General features: G+C 44.9%; 1 protein-coding gene across 2 annotated transcripts in view; it reads left to right on the top strand.

The window, feature by feature from the left end:
- The window catches only part of PDE10A (phosphodiesterase 10A), a 1332617-nt gene that overhangs the window by 301675 nt on the left and 1003785 nt on the right, over window positions 1-27157 (top strand). For both annotated transcript variants that reach the window (XM_069235310.1, XM_069235309.1), the window contains exon 2: window positions 14250-14378. In XM_069235310.1, coding sequence (XP_069091411.1) covers window positions 14250-14378 — 129 coding nt within the window. The remainder of the gene's footprint in view (window positions 1-14249; window positions 14379-27157) is intronic.

Below are 27157 nucleotides of genomic sequence, written 5' to 3'. Positions count from 1 at the left end.
CGATGAAAGTACTGAGCGAGCCCGTGAGTCATCAAAACTGTGGGCCCCACTCCTCTTCTGCGTGCCGAAGAGGGACTGGAGCTGGGTACTGATTGCTGACCTCGTGTGGTGCTGGCTGGCCTGATTGCCCGTGAACTCACTTAAAAATCCACCAGTAGGCCTGAGACCGCAAAAATTGCAGCCTGTACCGGCGTGGCCCTGAGGAGAAGAGCGCGCCTTATTCGCTATCGCGGCCTAGAGTACGAAAGCGATTGCCAGAGTTCAGGAGGCACCAGGTCGCGATAGACAAGTCAAAATGGCCGGGAGGTCTAAATCAGCAAAGAATCAGGATCGGAACGCGCAGGGTCAGGCACCTGGAGAACAGCAGCATACGCCCTCCTTGCAGTCGCTGGAGTCCACACTCATGACTCACTCCTCACAATTTGAGAAAGTGTTACAAGCAATCATGGACACCAAAACATCGTTGGAAACCAGGATAGATACGGTATCACAAGACTTAAACATCCTCAGGGTAGATCACGGCAAACTATCTGATAAAGTGAAGTCAACGGAGGAGGCAATAAGTGCGCTGACCCCAAAGGTCGAGGAGAATCAAAAACAAATTCTCCGCCTGAATGCAGAAGTTAAGTCACTGCAGAGAAGAACAGAGGAGGCGGAGGGCAGATCCCGCCGCAACAATGTTCGGTTTCTTGGCTTTCCTGAAAAGACGCTGGATCAAAGCTCGGAGCTTCTGCTGGAACAATGGTTAATCAGGGAGGTTTTGAATGGCTCTCCATCCAAATTTTTCTCGGTGGAGAGAGCATATAGAATACCAGGACGCCCTCCAGCACCGGGCCAACCTCCGAGACCACTGATAGCCAGATTTCTGAATTTCAGGGATCGGGATACCATACTCCAACGGTTCCGCAGCAAAGGCCCATACAGCTATGAGGACTCAAGAGTGCATGCTTATCCAGACTTCACCCAGGAAGTACAAAGGCAACGTAACTCCTTTAACCAAGTCAAACAACGCCTCCGGGAGTATGACATAAAATATGCACTAATGTTCCCCGCCAAATTACGTGTAATTTTAGAGGAACGCACTCACCTGTTCACCTCACCAGAAGATGCCTGGACGTGGATGCATGCTAAAGGTGTAGCCCAGCCACGCGGGGAGGCTGGGGGGGATGCAAACTGGACAACGACGAAACAAAGGAAACGTTCCAAGAAACATACCAGGGGCCAGCCCACGGAGGAGCAGGCGGCGGAAGAGAGAGCAAGAGCCCTCAAAGAAACCCCCCTGTTAACTCAGAATTCTTTCGAGTTGCTCAGGACCCACCCGGTGGAGGGGTCGGATTCGGACTCGTTCAGCTCGGACTCTACACTAACGGAGGGTGTGAGGGGCCCGGAGATCAACCCCAGATCCGCAGACATACTTTAAATGTTCACCACCGAACTATCCCCCCGAGTGGGCACCAACCTCCAAGTCTGGAGCACAGAATCTAAAATTGCGACTTTCTCCTGAAATAGGTGGTAACATCACCTGAACTTATGTATCCTTGCTTGTTTGTTCCTGGTGATAACGCCTCTATCCGTACTAGGCGCGAGTGGTGGCTTGGTATGGGGGAGGCCTGCGGGCCGTGCCCTTGGAGTGCCCTAAGACAACTGCGGACTGCGTCCGCAAAAGGATGCGAGCCCCTAAAATGAGCCGCATCCGGATAGTATTATTGCCCCCCCGCAGATATCCATGCGGATATATCTTTACCCACACCCACTATGGGTGTGTTGCTTGTTGCAAATTCACAGTTGGGGTTGGGATCCAGTTGGAGTGGGGAAGTGGGTAATCGTTAGTTTGTGCACTACCGGCCTGACCATAATATTAGCTATTCGCCCTGTGGTGTGGGACCCGGGTGGGGGGTGTGGTGGGGGGCCGGGGGCTGGGGGAGGCCTCCCGGGGGTAGGGGGGCAGGACATTCGTTTACCCTCAAGTGAATGATGGCCCAACCCACTGCTCATAGAGCGTACAAATATGTCATAATCACCTGGAATGTCAGGGGATTGGGGACCCCGAGTAAGAGGTCAAGGGTGCACACAAGACTTAAACGCCATTGCACGCATATTGCAATCTTACAAGAGACTCATCTGCGTGACCCAGACTTGCAGGATCTACGCGCTAAATGGGGAGGTCAGATAGTGGGTACATCCTATTCATCATTTGCGAGGGGGGTTCTCATATGGATAGCAGGGAATGTCCCCTTTACTCAAACTTCATGCAAGATAGATAAAGAGGGCAGGTATGTGGTGGTGGAGGGCAAACTAGACGGCAAACAACTGGCAATCATAGGGGTATACGCTCCTAACAGCGCACTATCTGAGTTCCTGAGTTCACTTACCCCAACGCTATTAACGCATCCCGAATCACCTGCTATATGGGGAGGAGACTTTAACTGCACGCCAGACCCAGCATTAGACAGGTCAAATCCCCCCACACATTCAACAACAATCAGACTCCTCGGCCGTCCACTATTGTCATGGGCCAGTAATATGGGCCTTCACGACATATGGCGTATGAAACATCCACAAAGTAGGGAGTATTCTTTTTACTCAGCTCCTCATAAGGTACACACAAGGATTGATTTGTTCTGGGGCACTCAGGAGATCTGCACGGGGGTCAGCGGTACAGACTACCTAGCCAAGACATTATCAGATCACTCACCGCTCAGTATCACTTTGGATTGGGGCAGGAGGCGCCATGCTATCCCAACGTGGAGGCTACAAGTGGAAGCATTACACGACCCTGCATTCATAGATGCATTGAGGACAGCGCTAAAACAGTATTGGGAATCTAACACCGGCACCACAAATTTAAGGGCAACAGAATGGGATGCACACAAAGTGGTAATCCGTGGGCATTGTATCTCCACTACATGGGGGGTTAGGCGTACACTTCATGCAGAGGTTAGCAAACTGGAGGAAAAGCTAAGGGCATTAGAAAACGCAGTTGCTTGCAATGTAACGCCATACTCGGCTCTGAGGGAAACGCGCGCGGAACATGCAAAGGCTGATGCTACATTACGCCTACACGATCACAAACATCACATGGCTAGACTACAGGCGGAAGGCGATAGATCTGGTAGGCTGCTCGCGTGGCTGTTGCGGGAGGACCGTCTGTGCCCTCCAATAGGGTCGATAATTACAGGCGTAGGCGCAATAGCCACCACACAGGTAAATATAAATGATGCGTTCAGGGAATACTATACACAATTATACACCAAAAGTACATCAAGTACCATCCAACAGCTTGAGTCCTTCCTAGCAGACTCTCCCCTGCCCCAACTAACAAACACTGACAGGGAGTCTTTAGAAGCCCCCATCACGTTGGGGGAACTCAACAAGGCCCTCGAACAATTACCTAGGAATAAAGTCCCAGGGACGGACGGACTGCCGTCAGAATATTACTCCACGTTTGCGACACACCTTAACACATATCTCCTGAAAATATTCGAGGAAGCAGAGGTCAACGGAAACCTGCCCCCCTCGATGAGAGAGGCAATGATAGTGGTCCTCCCAAAGCCTGGGCGTGACCCCACTGATGTCAGATCCTACAGGCCCCTCTCACTGTTGAACCTGGACTGTAAGATATTGGGCAAAATTCTGGCTAATAGGTTAGCTCCCTACATGCATATCCTGGTACACGAGGACCAGAATGGATTCATCCCGAAACGTAGCACCTTCCTAAACATTCGGAGGCTGCTCAGCGTGATGGGTGACTCCCTCCCGACTGCACTCGAGGAAGCGGTGATATCGCTTGATATAGAAAAAGCGTTTGATACATTAGAATGGGACTTCCTGTTCGCCACCATGCAGTTATTGGGCCTTGGCCCAAAATTCATAAACTGGGTACGCATTTTATATACTGCCCCGCAGGCTATGGTAAAGACGGGAGGAGTGGTATCAGATGCTTTCTCGATTTGCAGAGGAACAAGACAGGGTTGTCCGCTCTCCCCCCTCCTATTTGCCTTGGCAATGGAACCGCTAGCTGCACGCGTCCGGGCCAAAAAAGAAGAATGGGGGGTGTCAAGGAATGGTACTCTCCACTCCATATCATTATACGCAGATGATGCCCTGATATACGTACGCAGGGCAGAAGATGCATTGGCCCCAGTGATGTCGCTACTGTCTGAGTTCGGAAGGTTATCTGGTTTAATGGTTAACTGGGGGAAATCCTGTATATTCCCACTAGTCAGCTGGCCCCCTGTGAGGCAAGAAAATGTTCCAACGGGTCACCTAAAATGGTGTTTTCACACATTTAAATATCTAGGGATCAATGTCTACCATAAGCCTGAAGATCTAAGGGATGGAAATCTGGGGAGAGCAGTGTCTTCTGTAAAGAGCTCGTTATGCTTCTGGAATAAATTACCACTCTCACCACTGGGTAAGGTAGCTATAGCAAATATGTTGATATTACCTAGACTGTTGTATTATTTTGCGGCCCTACCAATCACTATCCCCAAAAGTTTTTTTTATCGGTCTGAACTCTATTCTACTACAGCTGGTGTGGGGTGAGGGCAGAAGGCGGGTTGCACTGACCACACTGCACCATCCGGTAGCAATGGGTGGACTGGGCGCTCCAAACTTCGAGCTCTATTCCGCGGCAGCACAGCTGCAGTGGATTTTATATTGGCTACATAGGCCTAGTTCAGCAGAACCTATATGGCTGAAGTCCCGTCTTCAAGACTCTCCAATACTGACCTGGCTGCTGGATAAGCAGAATAAAAGCACATGCACCAATCCATTGATGTTAACGGCACATTCATACTGGAAGAAGTATGTCCAAGGGGGGAGTAAAGCATTTCCTTACTCTCCACTCCTCCCACTGGAGTGGCTCCCCGGTTGGACAGACGCGGGTTCATTTTCACCCATAACTTGGCTAGAGGCGGGTATAAATGAAGTGGGAGATTGCTTCGAGGAAGGGAAATTGATGACCTTCGAAGCTATACAGGCCCTCACAGGGATTAATCGTGGGCAGTTCCTGGCATATCACGCAATATGTCATGCAATCAGGAAAACATGGGCATCAGTCGACTCAGAGCCTGATATCACAGCTACCCTGCATCACATGCTGAGGTGTGACTCCCAAGTAAAAGCAGTATCAAACCTTTACAAGCTTCTGAACAAACCCCCGGGTGACAACCTGCAGAAAGTCAGGGAGAAGTGGGACAGTGTATTGCCCAACCCGGTCTCTGAGTCAGAATGGTCAAAAGCTTTGAGCCACACACGAGAGGTATCAAGAAACCCTAGATTCAGATATACACAGTTTAATTACTTACATCAGACATACCTGGCACCGGCCAGGATCAAACGTATGTTCCCCGGGTCGGATCCAGCCTGCCCCAGATGCAAAAAAACAGCAGCACAGTTCTATCACATGGTCTGGGAGTGCCCGAGGCTGGGAGGGGGCTGGGAGAGGGTGGTTAAAACCTTAGCGGAGATCACGGGGCTCAACTTGAACATGGATCCCAGGTCCTGCTTACTTGGACTGAGGCCAAGAACGAAAAGAAATAAACACTCACACAGGTTTGTAGACTTAGCGTATGTAATCTACAAAAGACTGATACCTATGAGCTGGAAGGCTCGTAACATGCCTGACTTAAAAGTCTGGCTTGCCCTCACGCTACGCTGGGCTCGCGCTGAGCATCAGTTGCTAATAAATTTAGCCCGTAGGGGTCTGGGTCGGATGGGAGAGGAGGCCTGGGGTGTATTAGTCTCCAGGTTGGAAGCTAAAAATGACGAAAGACCCCCCTGAATTATAGTCAGCTGTGCCCACTTAGCGGGCTGAGGGCCTAGCCCTCTGCAGAAAGATAACAATGCACTTGGAGGCACACACACATCTTGCATTAATACCTCACCAACACTGATGACCTGACGGCTCGCCCCCCCCCCCCCCCCCCCCAACACAAGCATGCCAAGGCACCAATAGTTCTGCACACTTGACCAATGGACATTAGCGCAGAGCTCTGCATCATGGGATCCTCCCGCCTTGTCCTCTTCCCCCCCCTCCCCCCTTCCCTCCTACGCTGGGTTCCTTCGCCCCCCCCCCCCCCCCCTGCTCCCGTGTGGGGGGTGTCGGGGGCTCTGATCACCAGGGGCGATAGATCCACGCTGCACCTGTACGCCTCTCCTTACGTGGCGTTGGATTGACAGTGTCGGGCAGGTTTAGCGGGCCGGGAAGTGCACACAAGTTCTTAGTAGTTTAGTTTATAGATAGATACTAATAGGGGAAAGCCGGATGACACACCGCAAATTGATGTTGAACTGTAACAATGACTTTATTTGCAAGGAAATGTATGGCTTTTTGTTTTGAAAAACTAATAAAAACATGTTTAAAAAAAAAAAAAAACATTTTGGTTATTAAATGTTATTCTATAAAAAAAAAAAAAAAAAAAAAAATCTTTCATAGATTCACATGCTTGAATCATTCCCCGTTGTCGAAGTGGGAGTCCCACGGTACATAGAAAGCAATAAATAGCTAAAGAAAAAAAAAATTATTCTTTTTTTTTTTTTTTCTTCTTCATTGTATTCAATAGTTACAAAACTGAATGTGGTTTTTCCTATCAGCCTCATTAGAAAAGGCCCAAACTTCAGCCAATCAGGCGAGACGACCTCTTTACAATCCTCAGCACAGAGGCTCAGTCTCTGTTTTTTCCGCACTAGTGATTACACGAAAATAAGAGGTGAGCCTCTATGGGGAGGAGGGTGGGTCGCATGTGAATCTATGAAAGATATCAATACTGGAGAACCACAGTTACAGGTAAGTAACTTATTTTCTTCTCCAGTATTGTGGTATCTTTCATAGATTCACATGCTTGAATCAGAGTAGTCCGCAGTAAGAAAAAATGGTTGAGTTCTGAACACCAGAAGCATGTCTGTTCACAATTCTTCCTATGTGGACTCACATAGGTAGTTAAATTATGCTAATCAACCTTGTAAAAGATTATATACATGAATATATACATATACAGATATATATACCTACATGAAAAATATTAGTCTGGTAATACATAGAGGATGGAGGGTAAAGAGATTATTGGCTCACCTTATGCAAATAAATTACGTAACACTGCTTGTCCTACCACGGCATCCATTCTGTCAGTAGCTTCCAGGCAGTAGTGCTGGGTGAAGGTGTGGGCACGTGTCCACGTTGCCGCTCTGCAGATCTGGTTCAGAGGGACTCCTGCGAATAGAGCTGCCGAAGTGGATCCTGCTCTAGTGGAGTGCTCTCTGACATTGTACGATAACGGTTTCCCTGCTAACAGGTGGCAGAGTTGTATGGCAGAAGAGATCCAGCGTGCTATGGTCTGCTTAGTAACAGCCTTGCCTTTATTGATCCGCCCATAACCAATAAATAGTTGCTCAGATATACGGAAACTGTTAGTCCTTTGTATATAGAATTTTAAACATCGTTTAATGTCTAGAGAATGTAATGCGCGCTCCGCTGGAGTTTGCGGATTTGGAAAAAAAAATCTCAAAACCACCGGCTCATTTAGATGAAAAGTCGATGGAACCTTGGGGATAAATTGTGGATTAGTTCTTAGAATGACCACCTCTGATTTGAATTGGAGAAAAGGTGGTGAGACCGTGAAAGCCTGGATATCACTAACCCTCTTCGCTGACGTGAGGGCCAGAAGGAGGGCTGTTTTTAAAGAAATATATTTGAGGTCTGCCTTATGAATGGGCTCAAACGGATGCTTCATTAATTGGGAGAGCACAATATTTAAATGCCACGGAGGTGGAGGACGGTGAATCGGCGGAAACATCCTGAACAAGCCCTTTAGAAATTGCTTTATTATCCTGGATGACCATAAAGATGGTGAGTGTGATGTTCGTCGGAAACGGGATATAGCAGCGAGGTGGACCCTGATAGACGAATGGGAAAGGCCTGATTTAGCTAAATGCAACAGATATGGTAGAATCTGTTCAGGAGAGGACTTTAGAGGATGAACGTTGGAAGTTGAACACCATATGCAAAACCTTTTCCACTTGAACTTATACGTCCTGTTTGTAGATTGAGCCCTGGCACAGGCAAGTACCTCCCTGCAATCTGAAGGGATATCTAGGCCGTCAAATTCATAGAATTCAGGAGCCAGGCTGATAATCGAAGAGATGTCGGGTTGGGATGACGGACCTGCCCCTGATTCGTTGTTAACAAGTCCGGCAGTGTTCTCAGCCGTATGTGAGGCTGCTCCGAGAGTAATAGAAGTTCTGTGAACCAAAACTGGCGTGGCCATTTGGGAGCAATTAATAGAAGCCGGCATGGCTCCCTCTTCATTTTCTGCAGAAGTCTTGGGATGAGTGGAAGCGGGGGAAAAGCGTATGCATAAATCCGTGACCATTTGATCAAAAACGCATTCCCCTTTGATCCCTTCTGCGGTTGCCAGCTTGCGAAGTGTTGGCATTTCTTGTTGTCTCTGGTCGCGAACAGATCCAGACTGGGCTCGCCCCAACGACGAAAGAGGCGGTCGAGAACTGACTGATTGAGTTCCCATTCGTGGCAGCTGGTTCGAGTCCTGCTTAAGGCATCTGCCCAGGTGTTGGAGATCCCCGGGAGATGTTCTGCTCTGATGGATATCTGATGCTGAATCACCCAATGCCACAGTTTCTGTGTTTCTAACGACAATGCCTGCGATCTTGTGCCTCCCTGTTTGTTGAGGTAATGCATGACTGTGGTGTTGTCTGTTCTTATCAAGACTGAGGAACCCCTGATGTTGGTGAGGAAGGACTTGAGTGCCAAGGAAACTGCTCTTAACACCAATACGTTTATGTGAAGAGTGGACTCCTGAGTGGACCATTTCCCTCTCACTGATAGATCTTGTAAATGTGCGCCCCATCCCTCTAACGATGCATCTGTTGTTATAATATGCACTGGCTTGTCCTTCAGGAATGAGAGACCTTCTGAGATGAGGGGGGTATCCTTCCACCATTTGAGAGCTTGTTTTGCTGATGGGGTTATTAGAACTACATCGTCGAAAGATCCTTCTATTTGTTTCCATTGATTGTCTAATTGCTGTTGAAGTGTTCTCATGTGCAGACGACAGTTTTCTATCAATGGAATGCAAGACGAAAGCATCCCAGAAAAGATTTGTAAGTCCGAACAGAAGCGGACCTTCTTTTGCTGAGATGTGTTGCTAGATCTTGAAGTCTCTTCCGTCTGTCGTGCGAAGCAAAGGCTCTTGCTTGGACTGTGTCCAAGACAGCTCCTAGAAAGATGATGTTCTGGGAAGGATCTAGGTGAGACTTGGGGTAATTGACTGTTAAGCCTAGTGTCCCGAAGAGAGATAAACATGTCTTCGTGTCCCTGGCAGCTTTTGTTGTTCGTGCTTTTATTAGCCAGTCGTCTAAGTACGGGAACACCTGTATCCCTAGTTGCCTGAGGTAGGCTGCAACTGGTGCCAAAACCTTGGTGAATACTCTTGGGGCCGATCTGAGGCCAAAGGGCAACACTCTGAACTGGTAATGAGTGCCTGCAACCCTGCATCGTAAGAATTTCCGATGACTGGGGTGAATGGGAATGTGAAAATATGCGTCCTGGAGATCTAAGGATGTCATAAAATCCCCCCGGTTGAGTAGGCGTAGGACGTCTTGAAGGAAGATCATGCAAAAAGATTGCTTCTTGAGGTATTTGTTGAGAGAACGAAGATCTAAAATAGGTCTCCAGTCTCCTGTCTTTTTCCGTATAAGGAAGAAGCGGGAGTAAAAACCTGTTCCCCTCTGGTACCTTGGTACGATCTCTATTGCTCCCTTCTCCATTAAGATAGCAATCTGCGCCAGGAGTTCGCTGAGATGGGCCGGCGGGGGACCTCTTGGTGGTACATGAGGGGGAGGCTGATTGAATTCTAGTGTATGTCCTCGGTTGACAATATCGAGCACCCATTTGTCTGAAGTAATCTGGGACCACTGGTGGAGGAACCTGGAAATTCTGCCCTCTATTAGAGTGTTGGTATAGGGGTTGGATGCAGGCATCTGATGAAGGTCAGTGCTTCCTTGCTGCCTCTTTGGCCTTATAAGTCGACTTTCCTCTCGCTTGCTGTCTGAAATGTGTGGATGACTGCTGTCGAAAGGTATGTGGTTGTTGCTGGCCAAAGGTGGAACTAAACTGTCCCTGGTAAGAAGAGTATTGACTGTATTGATGTGCGCCGCCTCTATTAGAAAAGGTTCCTCTCCCTCTCGCTCCCCGAAAGGGCTGTCTTTTGTACTGTAATGCTGCCAGAGATCTGGCTGTCTCGATGTCTGTTTTAATAGATTGCAAAGCATCATATACATGCTTGCCGAACAAGAATTCACCATCATATGGCATGTCTAGTATCTTTAATTGTACCTCTGGTCTAAACGATGTAGCTTTCAGCCACCCTTGACGCCTGAGTACGGCTGCTCCGGCTAACTGGCGGAAACCTGTAGACGAGACGTCTATGGCGCAGTCTATCATCTCAACCGAGATCTTCTCACCCTCCTGTAAAATCTGGCGCGCTTCTGCTCTATCTTCCGGTAATAGATCTGTAAACTGCGACATATCGGACCACATCTGACGGTCGTACCTTCCCAGGATTGCTAGGGAATTTGCTGCTCTGACTGCAGTGGCCGCCATTGTTGAGAACTTTTTCCCAATCGAATCCAACCGTCGTCCCTCTTTATCTGGGGGGGGGGCAGTCAAAGATGAAGATGGATTTCTGGACCTTCTCTGAGCTGCCTGTGATATGACCGAGTCTGGTTTAGGGTGACTAACCAAACATGCTGGAGAATTGTCTGGTGCTTTATATTTCTTCTCAAGTCTCTGTAATACTGCTGGTATGGAGGATGGAGTCTGCATGACCTTAAGCCCCTCTTCCCAAATGAAGTCAACAATGGGTATAGCTCTTACTGACTTCCTAGTATCCTCCTTGAAGTCATATAGAAAACAGTCTGACTGCTTTGATGTTATTGGCAGTTGAAATCTTTTTGTAGCTCTTTCCATCACACTATGAAAACCACCAATATCCTGCGGTGGAGAGTCAACTGGTGGAGGCGTAGAAGGAGACGGTGTTTGAATTTGATATTCATCCCATTCTGGAATGATTGAGTCAGTGTCCTGAATTTCACCTTCTTCCTGCTCATCCTCAGACGAAGGTGGATCAACATCCTGTCCAGATGAAGGACCTGGGATAGGCTCCGTAGACTCAGATGGTCGAACAGGGGTGGATATTGGCGTATGCGGAGGTTGCACCGAGGTAGAGGAGCCAGGTGGAGGAAATCTAGAATAATAGTCCTGCATCATTTGCTGTAGGTTAGCTATCAAAGAAACAGGCATCTGAACCGTCTGCTCCTGCTGCTCTTGAGGTTGCAGGTGACTCTGCCTCTGCTGATCTAAATAAAGCTGGTCACTTTCCTCTTCATCCTCCTCCTGACATTTAATACGTAGTTCTGAGGGGCTACGTGCCACCGGGAAAAAACCGTCATCTGAATATACATCCTCCTCCTCCTCGTCAGCAAAGAGATGTTGCGGAGGTACTGGTGTGACTTTACTAGGTGATGTATGGGATGGTAGTAGGAGAGAAGACTTGCTTTTTATTGGTAGAATTCTCTGAGGTAGGTAAGGAGATACTCCAAAATGTTGGGTATAGGATCAGGAAATTGAGCCGTCGACGGTGCGTTCGTCGATGGTGTAGGCGTCGACGGAGCCGTCGGCAGTGGAGCCATCATCGGTGATGCGAGCGTCGACTAAGTTGCCGTCGACGGTGCCAATGTCAATGAAGTTTCCGTCGACGGGGCTGCCGTCGACGGAGGTGCCGTCGACGGGTGTGTCGTCGATGGAGTAGTCGTCTCTGAGGGCAAAATGGATTGCCGCGCCGTCGCTGCTTCCGTCGGTGGGATCGTTGACGAAGAGCCCCGGAATTTACCCGTCGATGAGTGCGTCGACGATAGAGACTTCATCTTCTTACCCGTTGACGGTTTCTTTGCGATCTTTAAGGTGTGAGCAGGTGAGGGACTGTATTTTAAGCTCACCGACGTTATAGTCGTAGATGACAGTGGAGACGAGGTAACAATCATTGGCGACGACGGAGCCGTAAACGTGGCCGTCGCTGTTGTCGTTGATGAAGGAAGACCTGCCGTCGACGATGCGCTCGTCGACGGTGTCGTTATCCTGGACGTCGACGGTGGCAGGGAACTCAAAGATCTTTTGAGCTTCTTTGAGGAGGAAGCAGGTGTAGATGGCTCTGAACGAACCTTACCACCAAGTTCCCTGGATGTTGAAGCGTGTTCCTCAGGTCTGTCGTTAAATGCATGCAGCTTCTTGGCTGACTTACTGCTCTTGGGGGAGAAGCTCTCCACAGACTTTTTACTCTTCTTTGAAGCCACTGATGTGTCGCTGTCCTCCTCATCAGAAAAAGCTTCTCTGGCTTTTCTTTTCTGAAGCCAAAGTAAGAGCCTGGCTTCTCTGTCTCTGAGAGTCTTGTTAGGAAAAGTCCTGCAGATTTTACAGTCTTTGACCTTATGCTCTGGATGGAGACAGTATATGCATTCCTTGTGAGGGTCCTCACAATGAAGCCTTAACTTTCCACAGGTACCACAAGGTCTAAACAAACCTTTTCTTGCTGTAGACATGATGGAAGAAGGACTACAGTAAGAACAAAAGTGAAAGCTGAAGAATATCTCTTGAAGAGAAAGTAAACTGAGCAGAGCTCAGGGAGACTCCCTTACACACGATGTGCCGTAGAAAATCTGAGAGACTGAGCCTCTGTGCTGAGGATTCTAAAGAGGTGGTCTCGCCTGATTGGCTGAAGTTTGGGCCTTTTCTAATGAGGCTGATAGTTACAAAACTGAATGTGTTTTTTCCTATTGACTACAATGAAAAAAAAAAATATCTTTAGCTATTTATTGCTTTCTATGTACCGTGGGACTCCCACTTCGACGACGGGGAATGATTCAAGCATGTGAATCTATGAAAGATACCACAATACTGGAGAAAGATGATCTTCCCCCAAATCAACTTTTACCCGAGAATGTTTCCCCTCTTTTTCTTTGCAACCTTCTTTATGCCAGTTGACAAAAGTGTTGACTTTCATATGGAAAATTAAGAGACCAAAAGATCTAGGTACTTACCTTTGGTAGTGTTTTTTTCTGGTGGATACATTAGCTACCTGTGGATTCCTCACCTTATGAAGTCTCCCAATGCGCCAGCATCCGACGGGAAATCTTCTTCCCAGCTCTCCACGTCGACGACGACGTCACAATTGCACAGCTTCACGCAACTCCGTCTCTTATTGGAATGGTGACGTCAGACCGTCCTCTCTTTATGACATCACTTCCTTAATGCTTAAATCAAAAGTCTTTGGTGAACCTCCTGGTCACTTAATGCATATTTTTAACATAACTATTATTTCAAGGTGTTGCATATCATTTAGTATCTCATTGTCCTTTGTCATTCTTAGCTCATACTTTAGAATTTATGGCACTGGCCAGTACTCGAGATTTATGACTGTATTTGTTGTATTTAATTGCCTTCTGCCACTTCACCGGGAAATGCTGCTGAATCTTGCATCACTAATCTTTGACATTAGACATTGGTGCACCATTCACTCCTTTTGTTTCTATCTACAGCTAGACTTGTGCTGAAGTCTAATGAATGGATGATGTGTTATGAGCTCAACATGTATAAAGACTGGTTGTAGCTCTTTTTATGATCTGGTGCACGTCGAGAACTACTGGCCACTCAGAGTTTCTGACCACACTGTAAATGCTGCTTTTTCTGGTAGAGTGATGCCTGATATGCAACGTGTGTGAGCAGTTGATCCTCTGTTTGTGTCACACCAAGACACCGTAGATGTTGGTACCTCCTCTTAGTGGGCCAGGACAGTCTTATAATTAAGTCTGAGTACTCACTGTACACAATGTGTTCAGCTAAGTGATTTTAAACAGAAAAGTCATGCCAAAAGTTGAGAAAATGTGTTGCTTGTAGTTGAAAATATCTTTGCATTTTATGGTAAAATTCGAATTGGATTCTTCGTTTGAGAAGATTCTCCTGATGTGTACTGCCAGGTATGCTGTTATCTTTTCCATCATGTATACATATGGCAGATGACATACAGCTGTTGATTTTAGAATGGTATAATGTTCTTTCTGGCTCTATCTTTATAGCTGGGCTACTGCTTAGTTACATGTTACAAAAAGTTTATTAACATGGGTAATAGAGAAAGGTGTTGGATCATCCAGTGATGTTTTTTACTCTTGTGTTTCAGATCTGACGGATGAAAAAGTGAAGGCCTATCTTTCTCTTCACCCTCAGGTACTGGATGAATTTGTTTCAGAAAGTGTTAGCACAGAGACGGTAGAGAAATGGATGAAGAAGAAGAGCAACAGACACGAAGGTAAGTAGTCTTGATGGTGTGAGCTGCTTGTGACTTTAGCACTGGTTTGAGTTCTCGCATCTCTTAACTTGGATTTACAAATGCTATGCACTGATAAGGAATGATTCCAACTCATCAATAGGTTCCTTGTACCAAATACTGTCGGTACAAACAACAAATTTGTCAAAAGCAGTACATCTGGCTATAATGTACGTACACAGGTAAAAGCAGGCATTCACAAATGCTATTTGCTTGTGTTGCTTGCACAAATGCTGTTTAAAACATTATAGTCTGCTGTGTTGGCTTCGGCTTTGTTAGGAATAAAAGTACCAAAAAAGTTTGCTTCCCGAATGGAATGTATTTAGGTGATAAGGAATTGAATGTGATAAACCATGCAGGAGACATAGAAATGATTGTGATAAACCATGTTATCATTGTGTACTTTTCAGATGTAAAATAGTCCTTTGTGTATCAAGTGGAAGGACTTAAAGGAAGGCAGAATGAAGTACCAAGCAGCTAATAGCTTGAAGCGAGAGCGGGCTACTCCTCTGCATGGACCCAACGCCCACTTAATGTATACCTGCACTGTCTAGTCAGACCTAAAATATTTAGCTGCATAAAGCACTTCTCAAGCCAATGGCAGTAACTTCTGGAGGAAGTGTGTAGGGGGCTGATTATTATAAAGTTGCTGGTGGCCCTTGCACTGTAATTTGAGTAACTGTTGGTTTAGTGCTGTTTGTTTGACCACCTTTGACATTAATCGCGTTTATTTAATTGAAAAAAGATGTCCACAGTGTAACCACTAATAGATTAGAGCTTGTGGTTCTGTTTGCACAAGTAAAGCATATTGTTTCCGCTTGTTGTACTTACACGACAAGTCTGACTTTTGTATCACTTGTAAAGTTCTTATTCTTTTCACCTTGCAAATTAAATATTTTAATTCATCATGACATTTCCTAGTTGTGGTTCAGGGAGCAGTCAATACCTTGAGAACACAGTTTGGAGGAATGGATTAGAAGCAGGGCTCACAAAACATATGCAAGTGAAATGAAAAGAACTTGATGCCCCCAAACTTTCCCTTTTTAAGTGCTATTAGGTCACTAGGCACAATATCGTTGGTGAGCGTAGTTTAGTGCTGTTGGTATATAGGAGTGTGGCCTGCCTCTTTAACAAATTGAAGATTAGTGGCCTTCATCTTTGTCTTAGGTGTAAAACCAATCTAAGTAACTCAAACCACTGAGTAGCAGAACGGCAACCTGGTCTGAAAGGCCATAACAAATACAGTGTAAGTAGTTTATATGACCTATGATCAGACTGAAAATAAAGAAGCAAGAGGATAATGACTTAGCAAATGAGACATTACTGATTTTAGGAGATTTTCCCACCGAGTCATGCCATCTGCACGCTCCTCTACCACCCGGTATGCTGGTAGTCCTCTCTCCAGTTTTTCCACCAGGCATCAGAGTGAAATTGTGCCACAAAAAGTTTGTGACTGTCTAGTGGAGTAATATGATCCCCTAGGATGTTTTCTTAGTTCCCTTTGTTTCTTGAATTGCTTTTCATAATTTATTATGTGCTCTAGCAATAGCTCGGGTGGCATTCCAACCCTTCACTCTTTTCCCATTATGGCACCTCAGTTTGAGACTGATGTGCGCACGGCTGTGTCCAATCCTGCTCCAATAGGAGTAGTCCAGCCCAAACTTGTAGGCCAGTGAGAAACCAGTCTTGTGTTGCTTGTGTTCCTGTTCAGAGAGTATGTGATCTGGCAATTCACACTAGGCTGATTCTGTTGGAGCAACGTCAAGACTGATTTGCATGTGGCTGGGTCCAAATTGAGGTGGGTTGCTGGGCAAAAGAATGATGGGTTAGAATGGCACCCCAAGGGATGGCCAGTGGTTAGACTAATTGCAAGCATTCCTCCAATCACCTTTTGTGTGTTTCAGTGTGTAAAAACGATATGTCTTCTTTAGGGATGGACTCCTGGGCAGTTCTGAGTTTAGTTTAACCCTCTTCTGTAACTACATTCAATTTTTCTGCAAAAACCAGAATAGAAAATGGTCAGTCCTGGTGTAAGGTTTTACCATTAGGTTTGGGAAGGACATAGAGCAGATCTGGGCGAGAGTGTACCTTACACATTAGTTTGAGATAATATTTGTTGAGACAGGCTTGGTAACTCTTTATGGTCCGCCACTTCTGAGCTCTGTTTGTTGTTCAAGATATTCATCCAGAAGTTGAATACAAAGGCAGTGGCAGTTTCTTAATTAGGACTCTGGGGCTCTGCCCACCCTCACCTGCTTTACAACCTCTGCTATTATTTTGAAGAGTAACTTGGGCACAGAGTACAAATAAACTATCTAATGCTGCCATACACTGGCCAGGCAGTCAGGTGCTTCTTGAGGCCTCAACATCTGACAGATATGACATAATGACATCGGGTTTTTCATTGTTGCAGCCCTTCATCTTCACTTTAGCGGATGCCGTATTTGAGCACGGCAGAGGTGCAGCTGATTCATTCAGCCTCGAGCGTTGTAGGAAGAAGCCTGTGTGATTCTTCACATCACTTATCCCAGACGTCTTCTCGCCGATTTATGTGCTTCTGACAAGCTCTGCCTTTGTATGGAGGACTACAGCAGGCAGTGCGTTAAAGTTTTCTTTTCAGAAACCCAAAACGCACATGCAACCGAAAATAAACTCCTTCTGCAGGTCACGTTTAGAGACAGCATTGCCCGAACAACTTGGCAGCTGTGAGGTGAACAGCACAGAGTGGGTGTTTAATGTCGCCTAACCTGACCTCCTGCAGCTGGCAGCCTGCAGGTCCAAGACCGGAGTATGCAAGGCATGCTCGCTCCTACATTTTTGCCACTTTTTTCGCATTCAGCTAACTTAACCCCAAGGCACTACTAGCCTAGTAAGGTGTAATGGATTGCTTCCTATTATGTTGTATCGTTCTGGCCCGATATTCCACTGCTTCCGTTTCCATCAGCTCAAATTGATTTTATTTGTGAATGGTTCTTTTTTTAATTGGAATAGTGTACACTGCATCGGCAAAACTGGTCTTACAAGTGCAGGCTTTGCATGTTCATAGTGAAAGGAGAGGAATGCCTGATGCCTCTTCATCTACATGAAAGCGAGCCCAGAAAAATAATTGTTATTGCTGTTTCTGAAGTTAATTTTGCATTAGGGCTCCTAATGTAGCAACATCAATTGCATTATCGCAAGGGCATGAATGTTTTTAGATTCCTTTTTAGAAACTATTATTTTAAAAAATACCTCTCACTGCAGTAATATAATCTGGCGTACTGAAGTAGATTGCTTTCGTATGTTAGACTTTAAAAAAAAAAACATTTGAAGGGAATGTTTACATGGTGTGCGTTGCATAATTTACATTCCAAACATATTGATGAAGTTGAAAATTAAGGTGGACAGTTTCCAACAGTATTGTTCAAGCAATTCAAACCATCAGTCAATCTCATGTAAGAAGATTTTATTCAAAATCCAAAAGGTCCCAGAAAGCTTCTGATAAATTCAAAATATGCCTTGGTTAAGCCTGATAATGCATATATGCCAACATGTATTTTGCCCACTGATGGCGGGCAGGTGATGACTATTTCAAGGTCAAAGTTTTCTATATTAATAGATATCTGAGCCTGATCCAGAACGTGTAATGTCTCTGCGGTCAGCCAAAGCAGAAAATTTGTCTTATTTTTTTCCACTGGATTGCAGCCTGTTACCATTGTTGCCACAACTGCTGTGGTTTTGAATTATCCTTGATATCCTTTTTCTTTGCACTTGTTTTGCAGCTGCACCAATCTCATTACGGTGGCCTTTTTTTTTTTTTTTACTAGTTTTTACTATTAGCGAGTTACACGCTTTTAACCCTCTATTCCTTGGCATTACTTTACATATTTCGGCATGTGTAAAAATAAAATTGCATCTATTTTCTGGTAGTTACAGATAGGGTTTCAATTTCCTTTATCTCTGGATGAGTACCCCAATGACCACCTTTGCTCAGATCAATTATTCTCTGATCCTTTTTGACATATCGATCCAGTGATGACGGTAACTGCTACACTCCTAGTTGATGAGTTCCCATGAGTCTTCCAATAAACTTATTGGCGTAATCATGGAATTTTAGAGAGGGACACATTATCTTTTTCTTTAAAAAAAACAAAAAAAAAGCATGTTTGTTTGGTACACGCTAGATATAGTTGCAGTGATTTGTCCCCCACTTCTCTATATGATTAAATTGTGCTGAGCCATTGCACAACATTTCTTTTGTACGTATAATATGTATAGATTAGATTTTTCAGAGATTCTTAAACATTTTTTTACTTGTTATTACAATTGATTGACTAGGCGACTGTTTTTTTCATTTTTTTCATGTGATTTGGATTATGACATTGTCACATCGGGTGGCATGTACCAACAATTGTATCCCTACCAGTCACTTGTATATATATTCTTTGTATAGAACTTGCACACTTTAAATTTGCCGTCTCTTACTTTCACTGCTCCATATTTTTTCCTAGAGCACCTTGTTACAAAAAAGATATGCATCATGTTACTGAAATGAAGGGGGTATCTTCAACCTAAAGACTGTAAATGCATTGAATACATTTTGATTTGATCTCTGGCCAAACCAATCTGTTGATGGTTTCATGCTGTGGAAGTTGAGATTAACACTTCTGCCACACAGACCATTGTTTTGCTTTATACATTGTCTTGCCCTGGTCCTAGGGCTTCTGGGCTTCCCCTTTTTCTTTGAGCAGTCAATTTTCAATGTCGATGTTCTATCTGAGATTAGGGGTTTGGCCCACAGTAGGTTGAGACCGTACTCGGAAAATACAGCCATATAACAGAAATATGTCGCTCCTGGTGTTTACCCCTTTAATTACTACAAACATATTAATGACCTGGCTCATCCACAGGCTCTTGGAGCCAAGTCAAACCACTGGCTCCCTCTCCCTGATAATTTGCTGTCATTTTCTCTTATGAAAATCTTAAAAAGGAACCACGTCTCTCGCTATCCACTTCCCCAAAACATGGGATATGGGCTTGTTTGCATGGTGCAGGTTTATACCCCTCCACTTTCAAAGTTCACCAGTCACCGATGTACGAAGAATCACTTTTGATGGTGCTTTGATCTGCAGAGCCATCTCTATGAGTTTTAGGTGAAAAGTGAATTGTATCCTGGTATACAGTACTTAAAGGTGCTGATGAAAGAGGAGTTTGAGCATGCACACATGCGTATTGTCATTTGCTTGAACAAATTTGTTGAACCTGGAATATCTGTAGGTCTTGGTGAATGAGAACTAATCCTCCACCTCTTTTGTCGGGTCCATTGTATGTTTTTTTTTTTTTTTCTTCTCCCCCTTCAATTTTATATAGTGCAAACTCAATCCGGAGGTAAGAGTGCTTTACATGACCACCAAGTATTATTTTTGCTTTTATGTTGGGGTTGTTACCTTAGGAAGCAGCAAGACCTTAAGGATGGTGATTACCTCGGAGGTAAACCAGGCCTTTTTTTGTCCTTTGTATATCACAGTACTCCTTGTCCAGCAGATCTTGAATGGAATGTGGCTACTGTACTTGGTTTATAAGGCATATAGGAAATGGTCAGATTGATTTGAGGTGTTTTGAATTAGGTGGAGCTGCTACTTCATGCATCAGAGGGAGGTTTGTGTTATGAATTAATTTGTGCCAAAATTAGGTATCCCAGATGCCAGAGTACAAGTCTGAGGGGAACTTGGCTATATTAGCCCAACTGCTTGGTTCTGAGTTAGGGGGAATTGTGGGCTCCATTGAACAGTTGATCAAGGACTGCTTTAAGTTGGTTGTTTGCATTGCAGGAATTGCATTGTTTAGAGACGCAGTTCTAGATTACAGCCAGGAACCAATTGTTTGAGGTTGCATAGGGGCAATATTCTGACTCGATTTCTGTTTACATTTCTGGAGAGGAAGCAGTAGCACACAATTAAGCATTCTGTGTGCTTGCTGAGAATGGACCTCATACATTTGTATCCCACTTTATTTGAGACTGTTAAAAGGGTAGATTTGCCACAAATTCAAGCCTTCCTCCGGGATGAGTAATACATGACTAATTTCATGTTAAATAAAATAAACCCTAAGCAAGAAAAACAAGTAATTTATTTATTTTTATTCTTGATATTCGTGTGACGAATAAAGATGGTGACAGAGGGTGCTAGATTCCTTTTATGTAGGATTTAATGTAGGCTCTGGCTTGTAAAACTCCTTTGTGACTTTAGTGTATTTATCTATGATGTGATCCAAATACTCAATTTAATTATGCTACCAGAGGCAGCTAGACTGTGAAGGCGCAAATTGTTTTTGATGGAAAAACATCCAAGGTTGTTCAGAATCATGTACTTATTGTATATGTGCGTGTAAAACACTGAACTGTTTGTCCTCTGTGTGTTTTATTTCATTTTTTTCAACGGAAAATTGATAGTGCGGTATAAAGATAATAAAACATTGCACACTGGCTGTAAACTATGTATCTAATACACATTAGAAATGCATTTACTGTAATTATGAAATAATTAAAGCAGTGCACGCAAACGTGTTCTGTCCTCAACCTCTCACCACCGCAACACTGTAAAATGAGGGATGGCGTTCTCCTGCCAACTCTGTTTCTTTGTATCAGGTGAGCAAGCTTTTACTATTCACGTCCCTACTTATGAATACTGAAAAAAAGCAGTACAATAGAAAACATTGTGCCAATTGAAAATACAGTATGGCGGCAACCTGCAAATGAAGTTTGCTAAACTCGGAGGCATTGAAAGTGAATTACTGTAACCAGGCGTATAATTGCTTCTCCTGATTTAAAGTTGGGTGATGTCTGTCTCTTAATAGGGGATATGTTAGTCCATGGACGTTTGAGGCTTCAGGAAGGGAGTATTCCTACTTTCTGGGAACAAGCTCATTGATGAAGAGGGGCAGAATAAAGGCTGACCAACAGCAGTGGTGTGGCTCACACTGTACCATACATGTCCTTTTGATCTGGCTAGGATGCAGACCATCTGCCTATTTGACCTGGTTCAACATAACCGGGCCAATTTAAAAAAAAAAAGAAGAAAGTAAAAGTTAGTGCTGGGGGCTTTGCATAAAGAGGGGGGCTCGGTTCACTTGCACTTGTAGACAGTCCTCCTATTCCCTGGTGAAGGGTAGAAAGGGCAAGGTCAACAGTTGCAAGGCACGCCTACTGAGCTTCAACAAATCCTTCTGACTTGCTCCCAGCCAGGATTAAATGGGAAGCACTCAGCTCCACCTTCAGAAAACAACTATAGAAGCAGTGACAACGCAGGTCTGTGTACAAGATGATTCCGATATGCTGGAAGGAAGCCACTACCTATATTTTGAAGTCTTGGCAATGCGTTAGTAGCTCCTTGTCATTCTGTCTGGCTTGAAAATCTAACCAAGTAGCTTAGATGTTCTTGAGAAGCACTAAACTCAATGTTTTAGGGATTCCTCTGAATCAGGGGGTGCCACAACCATAACAAAATTAAAAAGGCAGCAGAACTTTGAACTACTAATTTGGTTTACAAAAAAAATACTTCACCTGGCAGAGTTGCACAGATGATCAGAAGCTTTCATGTTTAGAGTCCACCAGAGAATCCAATAACTATTGTAAAAATTAAACAAAAGGAAAAGGAGATTTTGTATATTTGCACATGTCTACGTTCGCTTTTAGAGATCTGTAGTTTTTTTAGGTGTGGCTTCACAGCACAACTGTCTCATTACCTACTGTTACCAGTGTCTTACAGAGTGCATAGAATGGATGTTGAAGAGTATTATTTTTTCATCACATGCTGTTGCCAATTCGTTTTCCTCTTCTTAAGTGCTTGCATTACTGTACATAACATCTCAAAAGTACACTGAATCATCACACATTAAATTCTTTGTAACAAGTTGCATTGTCCACAGAAAGCAATCCCATTTAGTTTTTTGCCCCACTACAGCAGGCTTTTTCAACATTAGTCCAGCCTCATAATGCAAACCAGACCTGTCAGCTTTGCCAACGGTTGTTTTAATGGAGGACATTCAATGTAAATTAATGTTCAGATAGCTGCTACTGTGAAGTAGCAGCTGGAGTAGTGGCTCTGTCAACTACAGTGTGTCTACTATTACAGCAACAAACAGCCATTTCAAATGAAAAGAATAATAGAGCCAGCTGGCAATGAGTGCTTAAGGTAACACACCAATTTCACAATGTTGCTTAGTAAATTCCAGGCTTGAAGTGTACTTTCTCCATTGTAGTGATTGGAACAGCTTGATTACTGAACGCAGAGTGTTTCATATGGTGCCCATCATACCTTCTGTGTCTTGTGATGTGTAGCCTGCAAAATGGGTCAATGATTTAAACAGTTCCACCCAGTATGCCCTGCACATCTCAAGTTTGAATCCCTCCAAGCCAGTCCTAACTTTCCATCCTTCTGAGGTCTTTTTATTGAGTACAGTTTTCTTAACTCTTAGTCCACACATTGTGTTATGAAACACTCCTTGAAAAGCAAGTTATTTTGCATAAAGTTATATCATTGGTAGATTGGTGCTACACAAATGTTGGAAACATAATGCTCGTAGCATGTGTGGCTATAGATGCACATGCTCTGCATACTCCTATCTACTCTTGGGCTCGTACATTGCAAGTTGTTTTCCTTTGAAGAAGTCCTTTCGAGTCAGAAGGGGGTATGCTGTGATTTCTCCCTTATTAGGGAAGGCGCCTAGGCCCCAACTCCATTGTTAGATTATTATTTTTTTCACCATCTGTTTTGGAAGTGTACTGACAAAGCTCCTGGACTCTATGCTTTTGACACGGGTGCTTCGGGCTTGTCTGGTAAGGGCTTTGATATTCGTCACTTAGATGATGATTTTCATTGCCAACACCTACGAAAAACATCTGAACAACACCGGACATAAATGGGGTGATGTTGCCCTGTCTAGGCCTCAGTCTCTGTGCCTCCCATCGACTCCAGAGAATGAGAACTACAGAGAGTGGTGGAACGCACATGTTTGAAAAGTGCCCTCAGTGTAATCTAAATACCATTGGGCTGACACTACAAAGTCTGTATCTTGTACCTCTCTCCACATCACAGGAACACAGAGTGAATCTTTTGTTTGATGTTTTGCTGCAAAAAGACCCCTAGACAGTGAAGGGATTACCACCTAACATACTTCACGATGCAGTGCCAATCCGCTGACTCCACACCAGACATCTTTGTTGAGGCTCATCCCCTCAGCTCCAAGGAAGTGGAGTAGGTAGACGTTGAGCCGCAGGGCCTGCCAGCACACCAACCCAGCTGACAGAATCAGACTCAAGCCACTCGAAAAAGCGAAGCGATCTTCTTCTATGGAACCTCTTAAAATCATGCCAAGGTTCATAAATATCAGTCATCCGTATGATGAAACAAGCATACGCCAGGGTATACACCAGGGCAGAGCAACCCCTCCCTACCCCTTAGGGGATGAGATCCAGCACATCTCATTAGACTCCGACACCTCCTGGACCTACCCAGCCTATGGGCTCTGGTTATCCCTGTGGCAAGGCATTGGACTCTAAGAGGGACTCTAATAAAGAACTCGACCCCCATTGGTCTTCCGGCTCCAACTAATTCATACAACTATCGAAGTCTACAGTCCCCTCAGTGCTGACACCTACCTCAGATCTGAATAATGCTTAGATTCTGAAACCACAGACAAAGCTGACTTCCAAATTGCCTTTGGTGCGGAAAAGTGTTCTCTGAAGATGCAGTCTATACTGCTGGTTTTGACGTCTCTCGGAGACCAATCCTTGAGATACTGCAGGAGAGGATTAAATGAGGCAGTGCTGTGTTCACATCCATCAACATTCAGGCAAGATCTGTGCTAAGGACCCCAATGTATTGGAGCCCCCTCACGCCCCCACCCACCCCAAAAAGGGTGGCTCATTTTTCAAGTCTAAAGTGGACTCCCCTTCAGACACTGTACCACAGTGCAAGCTCTTTAGGGATGGGGACAGATTTTCCTCCTCTGAATGCATCTGCTTTCCTCCCCGGAGTGTGACCCACCCCACTCCTCTCCCTCCACACCAGGTTCTGCACACTCTGGGTGGGCACTTGTAGCCCCAGCCTGTACAACCAACCCTGATGACTGAGAGATTTTCTTCTGTTGTCACCCACCTCATAATTCTTGGGAGGATTATTATTTTGAATGCCCGGGGATGCTGATCTAGAGCCTGTCCCACTCAGGGCATTGCCCTCTGATGGCCAGCACCTACTGTTGAATCATTCAGAGCAGAGCAGTGGTTCCCAACCTCAGGGGGTCCGTGACTGCTTAAAAAATTTAATAATATTAGCTAACAGCTATCAGTAATGACACAGTGGGGGTCCCCGGGTTCCAATAATAATTCAGTGGGGGTCCCCGGGCTCCAGTATTGATAAAGTGGGGGTCCACAGAAGTCAAAAGGTTGGGAACCACTGATTCAGAGAGTTACTCTGTACCATAAGGTAGACATGCTCACCATTCCAGTGAAAGAGAAATTGGAACAGTTTATGCTGTTCCTTCCAATGCTTAAAGGGATTCTCAAGCCAGCCCTCGACATTTTCAAAGAACCAATCAGGGCCTGGGTTGTTACCCCAGAGTAAAGAAGTAGTACATGCCTCCCCCCTCACACTCATTCTACATTATTATTTATTTATTAGAAATTCTTGAATGGCACTAAATTACCCACAGGTTTCCCAGCGCTTTAACAGTCAGAATCTAACCAAATCATGCTGACTCAAAACAGCCAGGTCTTCAGCTATTTTTGGAAAGTGGTCAGCAAGTACAGCTTCTCTAATGTTCCTGTAGAGCATTTCAAAGCTTAGGTCCCAGGCATGTAAAGGACTGGCCACCCATGATGGGGAACAGTGCACAAGGAACGATCACTGGAACGCAGGGAGCGAGCCATGTAATCTGGTTGCATCATTTCATGAAGATACTGGGGACGACTTCTGATCTTGTCTGTAAACAAAGCACAGGGCTTTAACCCCTTCGCTGCCAGGCCTTTTCCCCCTCCTGTGCCAGGCCTTTTTTTTGGCTATTTGGGGGCAGTTCGCGTTTAGGCCCTCATAACTTTTTGTCCACATAAGCTAGCCAAGCCAAATTTGCGTCTTTTTTTTTTCCAACATCCTAGGGATTCTAGAGGTACCCAGACTTTGTGGGTTCCCCTGAAGGAGGCCAAGAAATTAGCCAAAATACAGTGAAAATTTCGTTTTTTTAAAAAAAATGGGAAAAAGTGGCTGCAGAAGAAGGCTTGTGGTTTTGTCCCTGAAAATGGCATCAACAAAGGGTTTGCGGTGCTAAAATCACCAGCTTCCCAGCTTTCAGGAACAGGCAGACTTGAATCAGAAAACCCAATTTCTCAACACACATTTGGCATTTTACTGGGACATATCCCATTTTTACGATTTTTTGTGCTTTCAGCCTCCTTCCAGTCAGTGACCGAAATGGGTGTGACACCAATGCTGGATCTCAGAAACCTAAACATTTCTGAAAAGTAAACAACATTCTGAATTCAGCGACGGGTCATTTGTGTAGATCCTACAAGGGTTTCCTACAGAAAATAACAACTGAAAAAGAAACATATTGAAATTGAGGTGAAAAAACAGCAATTTTTCTCTACATTTTACTCTGTAACTTTTTCCTGCAACGTCAGATTTTTTAAAGCAATATACCGTTACGTCTGCTGGACTCTTCTGGTTGCGGGGATATATAGGGCTTGTAGGTTCATCAAGAACCCTAGGTACCCATAGCCAATAAATGAGCTGCACCCTGCAGTGCGTTTTCATTCTATACCGGGTATACAGCAATTCATTTGCTGAAATATAAAAAGTGAAAAATAGGTATCAAGGAAAGCTTTGTATTTCCAAAATGGGCACAAGATAAGTTGTTGAGGAGCAGTGGTTATTTGCACATCTCTGAATTCCGGGATAACCATACTAGCATGTGAATTACAGGGCATTTCTCAAATAGACGTCTTTTTTACACACACTCTTATATTTGGAAGGAAAAAATGTAGAGAAAGACAAGGGGCAATAACACTTGTTTTGCTATTCTATGTTCCCCCAAGTCTCCCGATAAAAATGATACCTCACTTGTGTGGGTAGGCCTAGCGCCCGCGACAGGAAATGCCCCAAAACACAGCGTGGACACATCACAATTTTTTACAGAAAACAGAGGTGTTTTTTGCAAAGTGCCTACCTGTAGATTTTGTCCTCTAGCTCAGCCGGCACCTAGGGAAACCTACCAAACCTATGCATTTTTGAAAACTAGAGACCTAGGGGAATCCAAGATGGGGTGACTTGTGGGGCTCTGACCAGGTTCTGTTACCCAGAATCCTTTGCAAACCTCAAACTTTGGCTAAAAAAACACATTTTCCTCACATTTCGGTGACAAAGTTCTGGAATCCGAGAGGAGCCACAAATTTCCTTCCACCCAGCGTTCCCCCAAGTCTCCCGATAAAAATGGTACCTCACTTGTGGCCTAGTGCCCACGAAAGGAAATGGCCCAAAACACAACGTGGACACATAAAAAATTTTCATAGAAAACAGAGGGTTTTTTTGCAAAGTGCCTACCTGTGGATTTTGGCCTCTAGCTCAGCCGGCCCCATGGGGGTCAGAAAAGACCTAAAATAAATTTGCCCCCCAACCCCTCCCCGGGAGCGACCCTTGCCTACGGGGTCGCTCCCCTTGCGTGACATTGGCGCAAAAAAAAAATCCCCGGTGCCTAGTGGTTTCTGCCCCCTTGGGGGCAGATTGACAGAA

Source organism: Pleurodeles waltl, chromosome 5 (assembly GCF_031143425.1).
Source record: "Pleurodeles waltl isolate 20211129_DDA chromosome 5, aPleWal1.hap1.20221129, whole genome shotgun sequence".
NCBI lineage: Eukaryota > Metazoa > Chordata > Amphibia > Caudata > Salamandridae > Pleurodeles > Pleurodeles waltl.
This window is presented reverse-complemented; position numbering and strand designations above follow the sequence as displayed.